This window comes from Hemiscyllium ocellatum, chromosome 37 (genome assembly GCF_020745735.1).
Source record: "Hemiscyllium ocellatum isolate sHemOce1 chromosome 37, sHemOce1.pat.X.cur, whole genome shotgun sequence".
In the NCBI taxonomy this organism is placed as follows: domain Eukaryota; kingdom Metazoa; phylum Chordata; class Chondrichthyes; order Orectolobiformes; family Hemiscylliidae; genus Hemiscyllium; species Hemiscyllium ocellatum.
The window spans coordinates 45,284,833-45,307,298 of NC_083437.1; the positions used below are offsets into that span (position 1 = coordinate 45,284,833).

Below are 22,466 nucleotides of genomic sequence, written 5' to 3' on the forward strand. Positions count from 1 at the left end.
CTTGGAATATTGTGTAAAGTTCTGGTCCCCATATTTCGGGAATGATGTGGAAGGATTGGAAGAGGTGCAGAAGAGATTTACCAAGATGTTGCCTGGTCTGGAGGGAAGGTCTTATGAGGAAAGGCTGAGAGACTTGGGTCTATTCTCATTGGAAAGAAGAAGGCTAAGAGGGGATTTGATAGAGACATACAAGATGATCAGAGGATTAGATAGGGTAGACAGTGAGAGTCTTTTTCCTAGGATGATGATGTCAGCTTGTACGAGGGGGCATAGCTACAAATTGAGGGGTGATAGATTTAAGACAGATGTCAGAGGCAGGTTCTTTACTCAGAGAGTGGTAAGGGCATGGAATGCACTACCTGCTAATGTAGTTAACTCAGCCACATTAGGGAGATTTAAATAATTCTTAGATAAGCACATGGATAATGATGGAATAGTGTGTGTGGGGGGGGGGGAGCTGAACTGAGAATACTTCGCAGATCGGCGCAACATCGAGGGCTAAAGGGCCTGTTCTGCGCTGTATTGTTCTATGTTCTAAACTAGTAAAAACATGCAAAACCCATCCATACATAATGGACAGCTTAGATCTGGCATGCACTGCTTGAGTGTTTGGTTAAAGAACATTCAGTACTGGATTTCAAAATGGCAATTGGATAATTATACACAGATGATCAACATTGCAGGGTTCCAGGGAAAGGACGTTAGTATAAAATCACTGCAGTTGCTTCTGCAGACAGCTGCCATGGACCTTGACTGGCTGAATGGCCAACGTCAGTGCTGTAACTGTTGTATCATTCTAAATTGTATGATCACCAAAGAAATGAATTGAGCGGGTTTGCTTTTGAGTGAAATATTCTGTTGATATTTTCTCCAGGTCGTATGGATTTTTTGTGTTTATCTAAAACATGATGATTAGTGATCAGTTTGTTGCTTTAGATATGGTCGTGGATCTACCATATGTTCAGATAACAAATTGAGCAATAAGAAAAATTAATCTATCAATGTAAACAATACTGATCTATTCAGAAGGATGGGCAGCATCTGCAAAGAGAAGCATAGTCAATATTTCAATGTTTACAGCGAAATATTATAGTCGATTGATTTGGACAACTGGAGAACTGGCTTTTACAGGTATTTGGAAGCTAATTTTGCTTGTAAATACATTTTTTCTTCAGATAATCTAGTCCATACAACCATATTCTTAAGTTTGATTTTCTGTACCTTTTAATTATATCCTGTTGTCAAATGAGGAAGCTTTGCAAAAACTTTGGATTCACTAACTCTCAGATCCAAGTCCCAACCCTAGCTTGGTGGTTAATCATAGTCAGGGTGTAAGGTATGACAATCACTATCAGCATATGAGCTAAATCTTCCTATCAGATTCTACATGGACAGGATTCACTTGTTCAGTAATCTCTCTCTTACACATTGTTCAGAATAGTTGTTTGACAGTCTTTTACCTCAACTTTTGTGTTGGCATTTTATTATCTAAATTGAGGTGTGATGGGTTCAAATTCTATTTGTGACACTTGAACACATTGTCTTGTACTGCCCTGTTTGAAATGCTGCCTGTGAAATAATCTGCAAAGTCCTGACTCAGTCTGTCCCCCTCTCAGATGGATTTGAAGAGGAGGTAGAGGAGTTGTTATTGCCAATACATCTACCCCATCCACCAACATGAAAGCAAACTGGTCATTGATCTCATTGCTGTTTATGGGAGCTTGCTGTGTACAGATCGGCAGCCCCGTTTCTCTGCATTAAATGTGAGATGACACTTCAAACTGTGAATTTTTTTTTTAGATTAGACTTACAGATTAGACTTACAGTGTGGAAACAGGCCCTTCGGCCCAACAAGTCCACACTGACTCGCCGAAGCTCAACCCACCCATACCCCTACATTTACCCCTTACCTAACACTACGGGCAATTTAGCATGGCCAATTCACCTGACCCGCACATCTTTGGACTGTGGGAGGAAACTGGAGCACCCGGAGGAAACCCACGCAGACACGGGGAGAACGTGCAAACTCCACACAGTCAGTCGCCTGAGTCGGGAATTGAACCCGGGTCTACAGGCGCTGTGAGGCAGCAGTGCTAACCACTGTGCCACCGTGCCGCCCACGGCGGAATTAGTTGCGAAGCTTTCTAGATGACCTGAAATCTTGAAAGGTTCTATACAAATGTAAATTCTTTATATTTTGTTAAATATAAAATAACTTTTTAATGCATCTTGAAGTTCAAACTGTCTTACTTACCAAGATATTATTCAGTGTCTCTATTGATTGCAGCGTGAATATGTAACAGGAGTGGCAGGCAATGGTTGCTATGTGAGTTGGATTTATTGCAGTCATTCACTTTGGGCGGTGTGTTAGTGAGCAGATGTAATTGCTGCCTCAGCCATCTCAGTTCACTTTGTAACATCTCCATTAGTAGCTCTGCTACTGTTTGTTCTGGTGGTTTCCCTTTGAGCAAGAAACTTAACCTACTCTTTGCAATGGCACCTTCAGTCTCAGTGGTTACCAATACTGAACCTTTGGGACCTGTGCTAAAATATTGTACATAGTTTGGAGATCTCTGCAAATTTGTATTTAATTATACGGACACAGGTTCTCTGATTCATTCATTTATTGCACTCATGTTGATTTAGCAATCTCTCTGTTTTGAATTCTGTTCCAGAATTATTTGCTTTTTATAATTACATGTTGCTGAGAATGATTTTTGGCAGCAAATTGGGAAATGTAGAAAATTAGATACTATAAATAATAAAAAATGCGTTTTCACCTTTTGCAACTTGTATCAAACATTGATTAATTACAGCAATTAATGTTTCTTTATTTTAAAGTTCATTCAGTGCTGTTTTTGTTAGGTGACATATTCTCTGTTTTATGATCCGTTATGTAACTATTACCCTAGTTTAATGTGTTTCACCATTGGAAAGCCCTGGAAAGTTTAGGAAGTCATTCACTTTCTTGTTCGTCAGAAATGAAGTGCTTTTTTTTAAGTCAGGACATTCCTTTGTGCAAATTAGAGAGAAATACCTGTTTGGTGAAACAACAGTCATTGAAAATAGGAGGGTTTGTGCTATAGGGAGAGGTTGAATAGGCTGGGGCTGTTTTCTCTGGAGCGTCAGTGGCAGTGGGGTGACCTTATAGAAGTTTATAAAATTTTGAGGGGCGTAGATAGAGTAAATAGACATGATCTTTTCCCTGGGGTGGGGGAACTAGAGGGATAGGTTTAGGATGAGAGGGGAAAAATTTAAAAGAGACCTAAGGGGCAACTTTTTCACACAGAGGGTAGTGCATGTATGAAATAAGCTCCCAGAGGATGTGGTGGAGGCTGGTATAATTATAACATTTAAAAGGCATCTGGATGGGTATATGAATAGGAAGGGTTTAGAGCAATATGGATCAAGTGCTGGCAAATGGGGACTGGATTAATTTAGGATATCTGGTTGGTAAAGACAACCTCAATGTAAGGGTCTGATTCTGTGCTGTACATCTCTGACTTCTGATCACCAATTCAACACTGGATTTGCTTCATTTACTAAATTAAATGCTTAATGCTCGGTGTGTGAAAAGCTCCTATCGCCAGTGAAACTCAGTCCTGTACTCTCCAGCAAGACCCTATTTAATATTAATGCAACCTGATGCTATTAAAGATTACAGTGTCAGCTGGGCTCTGTCGGTGTGGTTGTAATTACTGCTGTCCTGCATCACTGCAGCATCCAGGAGAATACAACTCCAGAAGCCCCAAGGAACCTGAAACTCAAAGCTGCCAAGACCATTGTCCCCCCCCGCCCCCAACACCATCATTAGCGCCAAATGCCTATGTCTGATACTGAATCCCAAAACCCGTCGTCATGGCAGCAATCCTTCTGGTGAGGTCTGCTTAATTAAGCCGCAGTTAATGAATGCAAAGCAAACTCTTGCATAGTGTGTGCTTTACTAGGCAATTTCCATTTCTGGGGAAAGGCAATGTTTAAAGAGCAGGTAGCTTTCTGTCTCCTCCCCAGTAGTGTGTGCTGATGATTTGAACAGGAGTTTGAACTGCGGCTGGCTATAAATTGCTGGTTTGAATCTCTGCAGTGGTACAATCTCACTTCTCTGGCAATACCAAGTCTTTATTTATTGGCTGCTTTAACAAAGTAAGTGAAGTTAAAACATTGCTTTATGTTTCACCTGCTGCAGGTTTTGGTTAAAGGCTTCAGTGTACATGTGAATCGTTTACATATGTGGCTATTTTTTGTTATACCTAAGCCACGTACATTTCTAACTGTTTTTCTCCTGATCTGTAAATGCTTCAGAGAGTCACCAAGATATTTTGAGTGGATGTTTTATAGCACTGATGATCAGTAGCTGCTGAGGTTGAAAAGATGCAGGATTCTCATTGCTGTTTAAAGGTTGCTTAATTTTTTTTACATTGTAGTAGCAGTTCTTCACAGTAGCATGAACACTAACTGGGTTATCACTCGGCTGTGACTGTTTTTCAGCTGTACTCTTAAAATGAACCTCAGACTAATTCCAGTAATCTTGGGGATTTGGGATCTTGGGTGTTTTACAAGTGATAATGTCTGTAATAAAGAGAAAATAAAATGCCCCAAATTAATTCTAGATCCAGCAGTTTTTCTGTGGAGAAGGGGGATCTTCATTCTAATATTAATTGCATTCTCACAACATTTTAAATATTTGACAAAGTGGAAACAGGGTTAAGGTACTTAATGTATTGTATAATTATTTAAATGATAAAGAATCCAATGCCAGCTATTAAAGATCTCCAATGCAGCATTTGAGAATTGAAAAGGTTTGCTGCTGTGCCTGTGTATCTGATCATTCAGCTGTCAGCTATCCTCTTCTAATGGTTTCATTAAAACCCAAGAGTGCAGTGTGACGATTATTTTACTAATGAGGGGGAAAAGAAGTGAGAAGAAATGTTTTTTAAATTGTGTTGGTTTTGGTAAAATTACTATTAAAACTATGTTGAGACTTTGGATTGTAATAAACATTTCAACACAGTTACATGGAGCTGAACTCCCTTGATATTGCCTGGAGCAGGACTGACTCAAGAGACATATAGAGCTAGCAGAGCCCCAGTCCACTCCCCGGGCTCTCTCAAATTGGATCATCCTCACCATATTGGCAATAGGGGCTGCTGTTATTGATCTCTGTGCTCTTGGAAGAAGGAAAGAAAATCAAAAAGAGATCCCACCTTGAGTTTGCTGCGTGATTCCCTTTTATATCAATAATTACATCCTAATGTCAAAATGGTTATACTTTTAACCAGATGTGCTCAGGTTCCAGTTTCTACATTGGATCAGTACTGTTACTATCACTCGTGATAATTGTCCATAACCCATACTGGGAACTACCCTAGTGACTATGTTAGGTTAGGGGAGGTCAGTCCATTATGCTGTTAAGGGCAGAGATATTTTCAAATCATCCTGTTCATTGGTGCAATGCCACACATCTGGAATTGGTGGGTCTTGAACTCGGGCATCCTGGCTCAGAGGTGGGGAAACTACCACTAGACCACTGTTATGGTCAGAGAGTCTGTTGACACATTGAGCAGACTGGCCATTGGTTGGTGGAGGTTGACTGGGGAATGTAGAATAGTAAAGATAGTAATCCGTACCATAGAAACAGAGAAAGAGGCTTGTATCAAAGGCAATAGGCAGGCATGGTTGTACAAAGCCAATAATTAATTTTCCTCATAATAGGAAACATGATGGAGGGGATCACAACATTTCCAACTCATTAGAACCACCGAGTCCAGAATCACAACCCTCGTACTCTGCACGGTCCTATCTCAAGGTAAGAGATTCTGAAATTTCTCGTTGCATGTGAGTTGTGAATGTTTTACCAGACTTCCAAAATTGCATTGTGAAAATAATCCAAGTGTGTTTGAAAGCATAATTTGTATCTTTTAGTTCTGGCTGCTGTGTTAAGCCCAATGTCTGCAGAATGTCTGTAAAGAGCATTCCATTGAAAAATACTTCAGGGAAGAGGGAAATTGTAGACCAAGGTGACTGCTCTGCCACCCGAGCATCCCAGCCTCTGGAGGAACTATAAGGTTTCTACAGTTCTTCATCTCCAAAGGCCGAAATGGCACATTCACCACAACCAAAGATAGAGCTGCTCCTGGTGCCAGTGATATGGAGAATGTCACATGACAGCAACCAAAAAAAGTTCCACCGACTGTTCATTACAGTTTATCATAAAGATGACTGGGGATCTGTCTTCCAAATGTCCATGTACAAATTGCCCAAAAATGCAATGCATTTCATTAACAAGATGTAAAAGTCCAGGTGGAATGGTGCATAGTAAGCTCATGGTTAGAATGGCATGTGTTTTTAGTCTTTGTGTTTCACATTAAAGATGTTAGGCCACAGAATGAGAACACCACACTAACTCAAAAGTGTGCTTTCTTGTTGTTATAAGGAAATACAAATGCGAAGATAGACACAGAGAAATGTGCTTTTATTAGGATAGAGAGATTGGAGAGTGATTCCATGGTGGTGTTAAAAGTGAGGAAAGGAATAGGACAAAAAAAAAGAACCAAATTATTCACAGAGGTTGAGACAAGCAGCAGAAATCAGTCTGGTTTTGCACCAGAGATTAGCACAAGGCTGTAAATTGCACGACTGTAGTTACTGGCCCAAGGAGAGACCATCTTGATAGGTAAAAATAACTTCAAAGGGTGGTTAAAGGATAAATAGCTGGTCCCACAGAGATAGCTGGTCCCACAGAGATAGCTGGTTCCACAGAGATAGCTGGTTCCACAGAGATAGATGGTTCCACAGAGCTACGCATAGAATTGGATTCTTGTTCTGCAAAAGTTAGAGGCCCAGATTTTTACAAAGGACCGAGAGCTGCCAAAGGGCCGAGAGCTGCCAAAGGGCTGTCAAAGCTTTAGATCTACTGAGCTTTAATTTTTTTTCAGGTCTGTGGAGCTTTTAAATAAAATCAGTTATTGCTATTTCACTTTGTTGACATGAGCCTGGATAGGAGTTTTACTGTTCTGGGATTTGTGCTGTATACCTCACACTATCATAGTGAATGCCTTTTAGTGAAGAGATTGATTGACAACTTCAGGTCACTATAAAATACTAGCATTTGTTTTCGTAAGAGATTAGTTTCAATTTTCAGTTAGCACTAAATAGCGCTATCACTAATAGACACCCACATTTCTTTTCTGTGTGGTTCTAGGCCTGTTGACATGTAAGGGTAAGTTCGGCAGATGTTGGTTGGGGGTGGGACATGGGTTGGCATATTGCATTAAGTTAGCATTGGGCCACAGGAATACACAGGATGTGCACAAAAATGAGATCAACATTAGATATGAAATTAGAGAGGTCCATTCAGCAGTCTCATTACAGCAGAGAAGAAGCTTTTCTTGAACCTGTTGCTATGTATGTTGAAGACCTCCCCAGGATTGGGAATTCTGTCCAGACACACTGAACCCAACAACACCAATCTGGCCTCATGACTAACATGGGCTAGTTGTGCTGAATTCTTAATTGTTCTTAATTGTCCATCTGTCCCAAAGTGCAGCTCGCTCCCTGAAATGAGGCCTTTATTAAAGAAGGGGAAGAGCTGCTCAGTTTCTCATTTTGATTAAAACCTTGAACACAACAACAGAATATATTTTCTTTTACTAACATCTTATTTTCATGATGTACCTTCATACTGATGGGCCTTTAGTCCTGAACATTAGAAAGGAAACTGATTATTGTTATGTACTGAGATCCTATGTTATCTCTAAGAGATAACCTTCTAATATATAGCTCTGTGCTGGCTACAATATAATTGCAACTAAAACAAATCAAACCTTTAAAAAAGCAAGACCTGAATCTTATATATTTTTTAAATACTATGTAAAGGGAAAATGATTTCTGCTGTATGATTGGTGGGCAAGTAGACTCTGACGGATACAAGTATTGCATTGGGAATGCTGCAGTTAGATGATGACTGACAGTTAACTGCCAATATTGGTTTAAATTTTAAACTGGACAGGTTAACTCTGATTGGTCAAATCATCTCCTACTTTCAAGCTGGGTCAGTGAACACCTGAGTGTTTGTGTTTAAGTTCTTCAAGTATGGAGAGCATGTTGCTCCATCAGTACATGAGGGAAATGATTCTAAATCATGTAATCCCCAAAGTGTGGGATTTTTTTCAACTTCTCACTCCTTTCCATTATGACCAAGAGAGGAAGGGTCACAGTTCCCCTCCTATCCATTTTTAGGTTCCCTTCCCCCACACCCCCAGGACTTTCCCTTGGTCAGTTATTACAAATTTTTATTTTTCCTTTTAAGAATATTGTGATCAAATTTCAGTTAAACTTAATCATATTAAAATTGAAGGAGAACAAATTCTGAGCTCTCCTTGAAAGAAAACTACCTTGAAAGAAAAATAAAGTGCACCAGCTATGTGCACACACCTACTGACGGAGCTTAGAGAGAAGGTTGTGAGGGCTACACAGTACAGACAGGATGGGAAAAGCCAATACAGTTACTGATCTTTGAGTCCCTTGGGTATTGAGAATGAAAAGAATCAAGTGCAACTCTTCAGGTGTTGTTCTGCTGCCTCCCTTTTTCATTCGCAGTTTTTATTCCAAGTTGGATAAAAGTAGGCAGCCCTTTCGTCTCTCAACACATTGAAGACTTTTTTCGAAGTAGTTAGCAGACCAACCAAAAGTAACTAGTCTTGTTGACTTATAGCCTTTCCCACAAATAATAGGTGTAAAAATAATAGAGCAATAGTTATGGGTGACTTTATGTTGAATGGGTTAATGTTGAATGGGTTAATGAAATTCGCAAAGCGTAGCTGCAACAATGAATTAACAAATTCCTGATGAAGAGCTTATGCTCGAAACATCGACTCTCCTCCTCCTCGGATGCTGCGCCACACTTTTTGACAATGAATTAATAGAGTACGCTAAGGGTAGTTTCCTAGAGCAATGTGTTATGGACCCAACCAGGAGGCAGGCTCCTTTGAATCTGGTAAGGAGCAATGAGTAACTAATAAACCATCTCAGTTAAAGATCTCCTAAGAAGTAGTGATCATAACATGATAGAATTACTATTCAATTTCAGTGTGAGAAACTTGGGTCCGAAATAACTGTGTTTAACTTAAACAAAGGGAATTACAATGAAATAATGATAGAGTTAGCTATAGTGAAATGGATGGGTAGATTAGCAGGAATGACAGTGAACAAACAATGTCAAACATCTAAAGAGGTCATTAATGACTCTCAGCAAAAATACATCCCAGAAAAGAGGAAAAATTCAAAGAGAGGGATAAGCCAACCATGGATAACCAAGGCAGTCAAGGAGAGTGCAAAGTTGAAAGAAATAGCACATAAAGAGGCAAAGAGATAACCCTGAAGACTGGGAGAAATTCAGAATCCAATAAAGGAGAACTAAAATTATAACAGAGATGGAAAAACTAAACTGAGGGCAAACCAGCATGGAATATAAGAACTGACAAAAAGAGCATCGTTCAATATATAAAGCAAAAGAGAGAGGTTAAAGTGCAAATAGACTCCTTCCAAAATGAATCTGAGGAGACAGTTTTGGAGAACAAGGAAATGGCAGAGGAGCTAAACATATATTTTGCATCAGTCTTTATGTTGGGAGATATTTTGAGCATTCCATTAATACTAAATAATGCAAGGGAAGGAATAAAGTTTCCTTACAATAACTAGGGAAGAAGTTAATGGGACTAAAGGCAGATATGTCCGCAGGCCCTGATGGCTTGTATCAAGAATCCTAAAAGAGGTAACTATCGAGATAGTGGATGCATTTGTTGTCATTTTCCTAAAATCCTTGGATTCTGAAGAAGGACAGCCCTTTCAAAAAGGGAGGGAGGCAAGAAGTGGGTAACTATAAGCCAGTTAGCCTAACATCTATTCTTGTGAAAGTATTGGAATCAATTATTAAGGAAGTAATAACAGGACATTTTGAAAATCATAATCTGGTTGAGTATTGTCAGCATGGCTTCATGAAAGGGAAATCACATCTGACTAATTTATTAAAGTTTTTCAAACAGGGTGGATGGGAGAATCTAGTAGGTGTGTTATATTTGGACTCCAAGAAGCATTCGACAAAGTGCCTCAAAAAAGGTTAAGTCATAGAGTCAGAAGTGAAGAGCCCATGGTGTTGGAAGTACTATATTGACATGGAAAGAGAATTGGCTCATGGGCAAGAAGCAGTATTTGGAGATAAAGGGTTCTTTTTCAGGTTGGTGACTTGTGACCAGTGGGGTTCCACAATGTTCAGTTTGGGACTGCAACTGCTTACAGCTTACATTAATGAGGTGAAGGAAGGAAATAAATGTACTGTCGCCAAATTTGCAGATGACACAAAAATCCATGAAACGACAAGTTGTGAGAGGGATACGAGCAGTTTACAGGGAGATAGTGATTGGATAAGTAAGTGAGCAATAAGTTGGCAAATGGAGTATGATGTGAGAAAATGTGAAGTTGTTCATTTTGGAACAATGTACAAAAGTACAAAGTGTTATTTAAATGGAAAGAAGCTGCAGAAAACTGCAACACAAAGGGACTTGGGGATATTTGTGCACAAAACACAAAGAGCAAGCTCGCCGGTGCAGCAAGTAATCAGGAAGGCCCTTATTTCATGGGGGTTGGAGTACCAGAGTAGGGAAGTCTTACTGCAACTGCACAAGGTGCTGGGGAGACCACATCAGGAGTACTGTGAGCAGTTTGGTCATATTATTTAAGCAAAAATATAATTTTATTGGAAACAATTCAAAGAAGGATGACACATGGTGTGGGGGCGGGGAGGAGGGTTGTCTTAAGAGCATAGGTTAAGCAGGTTGGGACTCTACTCACTGCAGTTGAGAAGTTGAATAAATTGACCTCAATGAAGCATGTAGGATTCATAAGGGTTTTTACAGGCTAAATGCTGAAAGGATGTTTCCTCTCATGGAAGGGTCCAGGACCAGAGGACATAGTCTCAGAATAAAGGGGCACCAATTTAAGAGTGAATTGAGGAGGAATTTTTTCTCTCAGAAGTTGAGAGTCTTTGGAACTCCTTGCCACACAAAGCTATGGCAGAGTCCTTGTGGACATTGAATGCTGAAATAGGTAGATTCTTGATCAGTCGGGGAATCAAGGGTTATGGACAAAGTGTAGAAAAGTGGACGTGAGGAATGTTGGGTCAGCCATGGTCCTACTGAATGGTGGAGTAGGCTAGAGGGACTGAATGGCCTCCTCCTGTTCCTACTTTCTGTGGTCTTATACATGAATGTGTTGTGCAGCTGTGAGTAAATGAGACATACGGATTTTGTTACACCTCACGATGGTATTTCCAAGGCAGCTGGTTTCATTTCTTACAAGTGAGTTTCCCGGGTGTGGCAGCCATCCGAGTGCCCTGTTTAAAAATCCTTTTAATACTATCAAAGTTTATGGTATTAATCTTCGGGTAAAAAATGAGGTCTGCAGATGCTGGAGATCACAGCTGAAAATGTGTTGCTGGTTAAAGCACAGCAGGTTAGGCAGCATCCAAGGAATAGGAAATTCGACGTTTCGGGCATAAGCCCTACATCCTGATGAAGGGCTTATGCCCAAAACGTCGAATTTCATATTCCTTGGATGCTGCCTAACCTGCTGTGCTTTAACCAGCAACACATTTTCATCTATGGTATTAATGTCAAACAATGGAAGTTGACTATTGAGAGTCCATTTTCTCTACAATCATAACACTACCATAAAAGTACATTGTTTCCAACGAGATTTTCATCTCTCCACTAGTTCAGCTCAGCTATCATTCTCCATGTGTAAATCTATGCAGTAATTACTTTGCAGGTGACCCAGTGGCAGAATAGCAGTCTTTTCTATGTCCCACTCTTTTTTCATTAGTTCTGCTGCTAAACATTATCTGTCCCCAATGAATCTCAGAATGTAGTCCAGTTAAATACAATCCTTGGGGCTAAAGGGAGCGAAGGATGTGGGGAGAAAGCAGGAATAGGGGTCTGAGTTAGATGATCAGCTATGATTCTTGTGAATGGTGGAGCAGGTTCAAGGGACTGAATGGCCTCCATCTGCTGCTGGTTTCCATGTTTCTTTGTTAGGGACCTGCTGGCTGAAATGTGCCTGCGTTAATGGAGAGGAATCAGTGGATAGTGTTAAGCAGCAGAGCCTTGATTATTCTGATTTCTTGCACTCTGCTCCCTCCTTCAATGGTGCTGCAGCCATTTCCAGTATGACAGTGCCTGACCAGAATCAGTGTTCTGCAGCATAAGCCTGAGCTGACTTCATGCATGTTTTTTCAATATCACAATGCATTCATTGCTTAAACCTCTTAAAAGACCGGCTTTGTTTATGTAGCTGAAGTTCGAGGTTTCATATTGCATGTTTGTCAATTTGCTGTTTCTAACCTGGAAAGGCACAGTTCATTGCAATTCTGCACATGGTCTTTATTTTGATGTTTTCTCAACTGTGTCAGAAGAATTGATCCATGTTGAATTATATAACAGTTCATTACCTTTTTATATATAATGGTAAGATTTTAGAATAAGCATCCGCACTCTGATCCCCTACCAGCCACTGGAGAAAATTGTAGGGATCACCATTTTCCTTAAAAGAAACTTTCTATAGGTGATCAGATTAAACTTTGGCAGAGAGCAATGACTGACAGTGGATTGGCCCCATGATCTACACGACTGATTTCACAGGACAGGACCATCAGCTGGCTGTACAGCAGCTGCTGATCCACTGGCCGCAGGTGAGTTCTCCTAATGCCTGGAAAGCCTGCTGTATAAACTTACTTTCTGTGAAATCCCTCTCAGCAAGGTGAGGAATGTTGATGTCTGAAGATGGAACATTTTACCGGCTAAGTCATCTGGTCTCTGCAGTAAATATTCCAAGGTCAGTGCTTTGTGCAGTCTGTGATTCGTACATTCCCTCTTCACTGCGCGACTGACCCTCAATGCTAACCTAAAAACACAGCTTCCTCGTTACTAGTAGCAAAAAGCTTGTACTTAATGGACTCGATTATTTAGTCTTCACTGATCTGATCAATTAATAGAATATTTCTCCTCTTATTATAAGTAGGACATGAGAGCTGACTGATAAGCAATCAATGAATACTAGTTATTTGAACAGAAATCAGGTTTTTTGTTCTCTTAGGGAAATAGTTGGAATACCTCGGGAATACTCTGGCCAGTCAGCTAAAGAGAAATCTTGGTGAGAATGGTTTTCGCATCATCCTTGACCTCCTGGAGCATCCATTATTGTTCTGTGGCACCTTGCTGTTCTGTTGCTAATTCTCTCACTGCTCATTGTACTAAAGTAAACATGCCGTTGGGAGGTTTGCACTTGATTGTGGGAGGAGGGAATTCATTGTGAGTGCTCCAAGCCTTGAGTTGGAAAAGTTCAACTCGATATGTAAGCCCACGGTTATTTTCACTTTCTGCAGTGATGATGGATATTTTTCACAATGCCTCTTGGCTCCTGTATTGATTAGTCCAATAGGGTGCGGCCACAAAAATAAACTTTTCAACAAAGCATGAGAAGTACCAAACCAGCAAAACAATGTCTTCTCCTCTATTTATGATGCAATTTGAAGGGTTGGGAAGACACTTTGCATTCAAAGTGCTCAGTCTCCATTGTTATGGAAAAGTATATTCTACTGTGAAGAATCTTTTCAATGCATGAGACACCACAAACACAAGGTTTGGGGGTGAATATTCATTCTAATTAGTTGGATAATCTGAATTGGATGATCTAGCAATGATCATATGGAACAATGGAGCAGGCTCGAAGGGCTGAATGGCCTACTCCTGCTTCTATTTTCAATGTTTCTGTATAGTTTAATACTGCAATAAAAACAGAAAATGCTGGAAATAGGGCAGCACGGTGACTATGCGGTTAGCACCGCTGCCTCACAGCACCAGGATCTTAGGTTCAATTCCAGCCTTGGGCAACTGTCTGTGTGGAGTTTGCACATTCTCCCCGTGTCTGCTTGGGTTTCCTCTGGGTCCTCTGGTTTCCTCACACAGTCCAAAGATGTGCAGGTGAATTGGCCTTGCTAAATTGTCCATAGGTTAGGCATGTTAGTCAGAGGGAAATGGGTCTGGGTAGGTTACTCTTCGGAGGGTCAGTGAGGGCTTGTTGGGCCGAAAGGCCTGTTTCCACACTATACAGAATCTAATCATGTGCAGTGAAGCTGGCCAAGTCTGTAGTGCTAGAAAAGCAGTGAATATTTCAGGTTGCTGATTTTTTGCTGTGCTCCACTGAATCTGTTGCAGTGTCATTCACAAGAATCCAATGCATAGAAATTACAACAAGCTTTACAGAGAACAGCTAATTATTTTTAAAAGATGCATTATTTTTTAATCTAATGTCTATTATGTCAACTCTGATCTGGGATGGATTATAATGATACCTAAGGGCTTCCACATTGTTTCTTTTAAGTCTTTGGGCATTGTTAAATTTTCTTATGGGCTTTTACCATCAATATGGAGTTTATTGTCGAGGTCATCACTGATACTAAATATACTCCTCTTACTGCCCCAGACTGTTAGAGCAGTGATGCCATCTGTGCTTTTTGGTATCTTTTCAGCTCTTGGTGGAATTACTATCCAGAGAGGTTTGCTTTCACGCCATCTTTCAAAATAATCATTGCTTTATCATCAAATTAATATCAGATTCAAGTTTCTGGGCATAAAAATGCTGAATCTGATTATAAATCATTAAATGCTCATTGAGTATGAGGAACTTTAATGACAGTGTGAGACAAATGATCAGATTTAATATATTTCTGTCTTGTATCAGTCTCTAACTGCAGCACAATAATGAAGGGGTTAAGTTCTCCTAATAGTTCAGTGTGTATGGACACTATATAATACTATACACAAAATGTTATCACTTGATTTGAATGAATAAAAAATAATATAGACTGTGAAACCCATTGCAAAACATAATTGTAAAAGGTTTAAAATAAGTGGTTTCTTTTGTTTGGGGTGAATGGGGGATGATATAGTTGGAACAATACGTTGCAACAGCATTAAGCCATGGAGCCCCTCAAACCTATCCTGACTTTTAATGATTCTACACTTGACAACCAAACTGAATATAGAAGACTCAGAGGGAATTAAGAAAGCAAATAGAAGGAAAGAGAGAGTATGAGGAAAGTCTGGCAGCTAACGTACTGGGGGTTCCCTCATGAAATCCAAACTGAACTGGTTGCTTCTGTCAGAAATCGCACACAGCAAATCAAAGAACTTTGGTATGATTCCAACTGACGATAATACTGGACAAATCAGATCCCAAATTGAGTCCTGGTTTGATAGACTGTAAGTTTTATTTTCTGTTTGCCATGTAGGTCAGTCAGTACATATACAAGAGGCTATCAATGTGTGCTGAAAATGTGTTGCTGGAAAAGCACAGCAGGTTAGGCAGCATCCAAGGAACAGGAGATTCGACGTTTCGGGCATAAGCCCTTCATCAGGAATGAGGAGGGTGTGCCAAGCAGGCTAAGATAAAAGGTAGGGAGGAGGGACTTGGGGGAGGGGCGATGGAGATGCGATAGGTGGAAGGAGGTCAAGGTGAGGGTGATAGGTCAGAGTGGGGTGGGGTGGAGAGGTCAGAAAGAAGATTGCAGGTTAGGAAGGCGGTGCTGAGTTCGAGGGATTTGACTGAGACAAGGTGGGGGGAGGGGAAATGAGGAAACTGGAGAAATCTGAGTTCAGCCCTTGAGGTTGGAGGGTTCCCAGGTGGAAGATTAGAGGATTAGATTACTTACAGTGTGGAAACAGGCCCTTCGGCCCAACAAGTCCACACCCACCCACCGAAGCGCAACCCGCCCATACCCCTACATTTTTACCCCTATCTAACACTACGGGCAATTTAGCATGGCCAATTCACCTGACCCGCACATCTTTGGACTGTGGGAGGAAACCGGAGCACCCGGAGGAAACCCACGCAGACACGGGGAGAACGTGCAAACTCCACACAGTCAGTCGCCTGAGTCGGGAATTGAACCCGGGTCTCTGGTGCTGTGAGGCAGCAGTGCTAACCACTGTGCCACTGTGCCGCCCGTTATGGTCTGGCGATGGAGGAGTCCAAGGACCTGCATGTCCTTGGTGAAGTGGGAGGGGGAGTTAAAGTGTTGAGCCACGGGGTGGTTGGGTTGGTTGATCCGGGTGTCCCAGAGGTGTTCTCTGAAACGTTCCGCAAGTAGGCGGCCTGTCGCCCCAATATCAATGTGATTAACAAAACAATATAAAAGATTATTGCACAAACTAAACAATGTAAATTATGTTACACTGTACAAGAATTAAATGAAATAGTCTAATTACAAATAACAAAAGGGAGGATTTAATCCTTTTACACCAACAACAACGTTACACCCAAATCTCAGTGAAGGGTCTCCACTTTAAAACTCCTTGTTCAGCTTGCATTACTGTAAATAATTTCATTTTGAAAAGTTTCTGCATTCATTTGGTACTATTTTTGTTAATGTCTCTTATAAAGCTGTTAAATAGGTTGCTAAATCAGCTCACTTCCTCCTTAACCTGACTTCAACTTTATATGATGCCTTCCTGTCTGACACCTCCACAACCTTCTGCTTTCGGCTTTCTTCTATGTAACTCTCAATGTTCTCCCCAGCCCTTGGACATTGGGCTGTTAGTAAAAGAACCTCTGCCATTGAGAACCTCCTCTCTCATTCAAGCAGAAGCAATTAATGCTCCCCCTCCTCATGCTTCCTCTCCCTGAGAGTCTATCTCTCTCTGTGTCTCTCCATCAGTGCTGTCTGTCAGACTCTGTCCCTTCCTCTCTGTTTCTTTCCCTCTTTCCCTCTCTGTGTTTTTCTGTCTCTCTCACTGCCTTTTTGCTTACCTGTGACTGCCCCTGTCAAGGTTGTAAAACTCATGTCAGCAAACACCCTCGCAATCACCACCTTGGGTTGCTTGTCATTTGTTTATTTAAGGGGCGTGATTTATATCGAGGAAGGAAGAGAAGCAGTTTGAGAAATGGGAAAGGAGGGGGGAGTGATGAAGAGAAAAGGAGAAACAGGAAAATGTGAATGCAAAATGGTTTGGGCAGAGAGCTACAAAATAACAGAGAGCCCGGAGTTTGCAAGACAGTCAGAAAGAGTGAAAGGAACCAGAGGAGAAGGAGGTGTGTGTTTTATCCTCAAAGTGAACCAACCTCCAACAGTTTAAAAATGGATGGACTGCCAAAGGAGCCAGTGTTTCCGCACCACTGACTGGTAAAGATTTCAAAAGATGAAAGATCCTGGTATTGAGCCTGAGGCCAAACGCAGTGTGGTTAATATCTGCTGAAAGCATCAAAACAAAACTTGAATCTGTTGTTAGCTGCTTTAGAACATTTTTAGTGGATTAGTTGGAGCTTTTCAGAGCCACTAAATCATGGTTAATGCAGAACTTGGAAAGCACAGTATTTATTCTTGCAATAAGCTGAATTAGCCAAGCAGTGAGAATGTAAATACTGAGTTTGGGATTCTGTAAACTTCATTTTATAACAAATCCAGCCCTGAATGAATTCTTTCCAATGGTTTATAAAAGCTATTGATGTGCAACTTCCTCACACATCCGAAAGATGGCTCTCAGAGCCGGCCAAATGCACATTGTCTGGATTTTGATGGGGGAGGGGGCTAGGGTTCAGCACTCACTTTATTATGGAGTAAATCTGATGGCTATATTTGTTCCTCCAAAGTGTGCAGTGTTTCCATTCTCACTGTTAGATTGTAATGGAGGCAAATGTTGGGGTGCTCTCCTCAAGGTCCCACGAAAGCTGGCTGACAGGATGAGCTTCATGCATACAGGTAATAGTGGTTATTATTGTGTACAACCCTGCCCCCTCTGAAAGCTTACTTTACAAGTGTGGAGTCTCATTCCATAAAATATTTCTCTCCCTCTCTCTTCCCCATCCTACAATCGAAACTGTATTTTCCAATACTGTCATTAGTTCATTAAATACAAGAACAAAGAACATTACAGCACAGGAACAGGCCCTCCGGCCCTCCAAGCCTGCACCGATCCAGATCCTCTATCTAAACCTGTCCATTATCTTCTTTGCTCCCTGCCTATTCATGTATCTGTGTAGATACAATTTGGAGATGCTGGTGTTGGACTGGGGTGGAGAAAGTTAAAAATCACACAACGCCAGGTTTTGGTCCAACGCGGACTATTACCTGGTATTGTGTGATTTTCAATCCTGTCTACATACATTTTAAATGACGCTATCGTGCCCGTCTCTAATATCTCTGCTGGCAATGCGTTCTTGTCCACCACCACCCTCTGAGTAAAGAACTTTCCACGCATATCACCCCCAAAACATTTCTCCTCTCATCTTGAACTCGTGACCCCTAGTAATTGAGCCCCCCACTCTGGGAAATAGCTTCTTGCTATCCACCCTGTCTGTACCTCTCATGATTTTGTAGGCCTCAATCAGGTCCCCCCTCAACCTCTGTCTTTCCAATGAAAATAATCCTAATCTATTCAACCTCTCTTCATAGCTAGTGCCCTCCAAACCAGGCAACATCCTGATGAACCTCCTCTGCACCCTCTCCAAAGCATCCACATCCTTTTGGTAATGTGGCGACCAGAACTGTACACAATATTCCAAATGTGGCCGAACCAAAGTCTTATACAACTGTCACATGACCTTCCAACTCTTGTACTCAATACCCGTCCAATGAAGGAAAGCATGCCGTATGCCTTCTTGACCACTCTATGCCCTGCATGGCCACCTTCAGGGAATAATGGACCTGAACACCCAGATCCTTCTGTATATCAATTTTCTCCAGGGTTTTTCCCTTTACAGTACATTTCACTCTTAAATTGGATCGTCCAAAATGCATCACCTCACATTTGCCATTTCTCTGCCCAATCTCCAATCTATTTATATTCTGCTGTTTAATTTATACTTACTGGGTTTGTAAGGGTTTTGTAGTGTAATGGTCATGTTACTGAATCTGCAATCTGGACCTCTGAGCAAATCAACACAAGTTTAAATCCCATTACAGTGACTATGGAATTGAAATTAAATTCATAGAACAGAAAACACAGAACATTACAGCGCAGTACAGGCCCTTTGGCCCTCAATGTTGCGCCGAATTCTGGAACTAATCTGAAGCCTATCTAACCTACACTATTCCTTCTCATCCATACGACGATCCACTGACCATTTAAATGCCCTTAAAGTTGGCGAGTCTACTCCTGTTGCAGGCAGTGTGTTCCACACCCCTACTACTCTCTGAGTAAAGAAACTACCGCTGATATCTGTCCCATATCTATCACCTCTCAATTTAAAGCAATGCCTCCTCGTGCTAGCCATCACCATCAGAGGAAAAGGGCTCTCACTGTCCATCCTATCTAACCCTCTGATTATCTTATACGTAACAGTTAAGTCACCTCTCAGCCTTCCTCTCTCCAACAAAAGCACCCTAAGTCCCTCAGCCTTTCCTCATAAGATCTTTCCTCCATACCAGGCAATATCCCAGTAAATGTCCTCCGAACCCTCTCCAAAGCTTCCACATCCTTCCTATAACTGGGTGACCAGAAATGTACAGAATACTGCAATTGCAGCCACACTAGAGTTTTGTACAGCTGCAGCATGATCTCATGGCTCCGAAACTCAATCCCTCTATCAATAAAAGCTAACACATCATATGTCTATCAACCTGGGTGACAACTTTCAGGGATCTATATATATGGACACCGAGATCTCTCTGCGCATCTTCACGAGCAAGAATCTTACCATTAGCCCGGTACTCTGCATTCCTGTTGCTCCTTCCAAAGTGAATCACCTCACACTTCTTCGCATTAAACTCCATTTGCCACCTCTCAGCCCAGCTCTGCAGCTTATCTATGTCCCTCTGAAACCTCCAACATTGTTTATCACTATCCACAACTCTACCCGACCTTCATGTCATCCGGAAATTTACTAACCCATCCTTCCATGCTCTCATCCAGATCATTTATAAAAATAACAAAAAGCAGTGGTCCCAAAAGAGATCCTTGTGGTAACCCACTAGGAACTGAACTCCAGGATGAACATTTCCCATCAACCACCACCTTCAATCTTCTATCAGCTAGCCAATTCTGATCCAAACCACTAAATCACCCTCAATCCCATGCCTCAGTATTCTGTGCAGTAGCCTACCGTGGGGGAACCTTATCAAACGCCTTACTGAAATCCATATACACCACATCAACCACTTTACCCTCATCCACCTGTTTGGTCACCTTCTCAAAAAACGCATGACCTATCCTTCACAAAACCTTGTTGACTCTCTTTAATCAACTTATTCATTACTAGATTATTATAAATCCTAGCTCTTATAACCTTTTCCAACACTTTATCCACAACCAAAGTAAGGCTCACTGCTCTATAATTACCAGGGCTGTCTCTCCTTCCCTCATGAACAAGGGAGCAATATTTGCTATCCTCCAGTCTTCTGGAACTATTCCTGTAGACAATGACAACATAAAGATCAAAGTCAAAGGCTCTGCAATCTCCTCCCTGGTTTCCTGGCGAATCCTGGGATAAATCCTGGCCCAGGGGACTTATCTATTTTAACACTTTTCAAAATTGCTAACACCTTCTCCTTGTGAACCTCAATCCTGTCTAGTCTAGTCACCTGTATCGTGGTATTCTCCTCAACAACAGTCTTTTTCTAGCGTGAATGCTGACGAAAAATATTCATTTTACACTTCCCCTATCTCCTCAGACTCCATGCACATATTCCCACTACTATCCCTGTTTGCCCCTAATCTTTCTTTAGTCATTCTTTTAATCCTAATATACCTGTGGAAAGCTTTAGGGTTTTCCTTGATCCTATCTGCCAATGACTTCTCATGTCACCTCCTGGCTCTTCTTAGCTCTCTCTTTAGGTCTTTCCTGACTAACTTATAACCCTCAACCTTCCTTAGTGAGCCTTCACGTCTCATCCTAATATACACTTCCTTCTTCCTCTTGACAAGGCATTCAATTTTTTTAGTAAACCATAGCTCCCTCGCTTCCTCCCTGCCTGACAGGGACATACTTATCAAGGACACACAGAGCTGTTCCTTTATAAGCTCCACATTTCAATTGTGCCCATCCCCTGCAGTTTCCTTTCCCATCCTATGCATCCTAAATCTTGCCTAACTGCATCATTATTGCCTTTTCCCCAGCTGTAACTCTTGCCCTGTGGTATATACCTATCCTTCTCCATTGCTAAAGTGAACATAACTGAATTGTGGTCACTATCACCAAAGTGCTCACCTACCTCCGAATCTAACACCTGGTCAATACCGAATCCAATGTAACCTTCCCCCTTGTTGGCCTGTCTACATACTGTGTCAGGAAACCCTCCTGCACAAATTGGACAAATACTGACACATCTAAAGTACTCGAACTGTCGTATTTTCAGTCAATATTTGGAAAGTCCCCTTGAACAACTACCCTGTTACTCTCACTCTGATCCAGAATTACCTTTGCTATCCTTTCCTCTACATCTCTGGAACTGTTCAGAGGTCTGTAGAAAACTCCCAACAGGGTGACCTCTCCTTTCCTGTTTCTAACCTCAGCCCATACTACCTCAGTAGACGGGTCCTCAAAAATCCTTTCTGCCACCATGATACTGTCCTTGACTAACAATACCACAGGTACGTGTATGGAATGAGCTGCCAGAGGAAGTGGTGGAGGCTGGTACAATTGCAACATTTAAGAGGCATTTGGATGGGTATATGAATAGGAAGGGTTTGGAGGGATATGGGCAGGGTGCTGGCAGGAGGGACTAGATTGAGTTGGGATATCTGGTCGGCATGGACAGGTTAGACTGAAGCGTCTGTTTCCGTGCTGTACATCTCTATGACTCTATGACCTCCCTCTCTTTTACTACCTTCTCTGTTCTTACTGAAATATCTAAATCCTGGAACTGCAACAACCATTCCTGTCCCTGCTCTATCCATGTCTCTGAAATGGCCATAACATCAAAGTCCCAGGTACCAACCTACACTCCAAGTTCACCCACCTTATTCCGGATGCTCCTGGCATTGAACTAGACACACTTCAAATCACTTCCTGCTTGCTGGTGAACTCTTGCGACCTTGAAACCATATTTCTGACCTTACTACTCTCAACCTTCTGGACACTGGAGCTACAATTTAGGTTCCCATTCTCCTGCTAAATTAATTTAAACCCTCCTGAAGAGCATTAGCAGATTTCCCCCGGGTTATTGGTACCCCTATGGTTCAGGTGTAGACCATCCTATTTGTAGACGTCAGACCTGCCCCAAAATGAGCCCTAATTATCCAGGTATCTGAATCCCTCCCTCCTGCACCATCCCTGTAGCCACATGTTCAACTCCTCTCTCTCCCTGTTCCTTGCCTCACTAGCATGTGGCACAGGTAACAAACCAGGGATAACAACTCTGTTTGTTCTAGCTCTCAGCTTCCACCCTAGCTCCCTGAAATTCATTAAATTCATTCAAT

The 22,466-nt window shown here is 41.5% G+C and overlaps 1 protein-coding gene across 7 annotated transcripts in view; it reads left to right on the top strand.

Annotated features, from left to right (window-relative positions):
* Window positions 1–22,466, top strand: part of rap1gapa (RAP1 GTPase activating protein a) — a 385,612-nt gene that overhangs the window by 230,754 nt on the left and 132,392 nt on the right. For all 7 annotated transcript variants that reach the window (XM_060852321.1, XM_060852322.1, XM_060852320.1 and 4 more), the window contains one exon: window positions 5,713–5,806. In XM_060852321.1, the coding sequence (XP_060708304.1) occupies window positions 5,713–5,806 (94 nt within the window). The remainder of the gene's footprint in view (window positions 1–5,712; window positions 5,807–22,466) is intronic.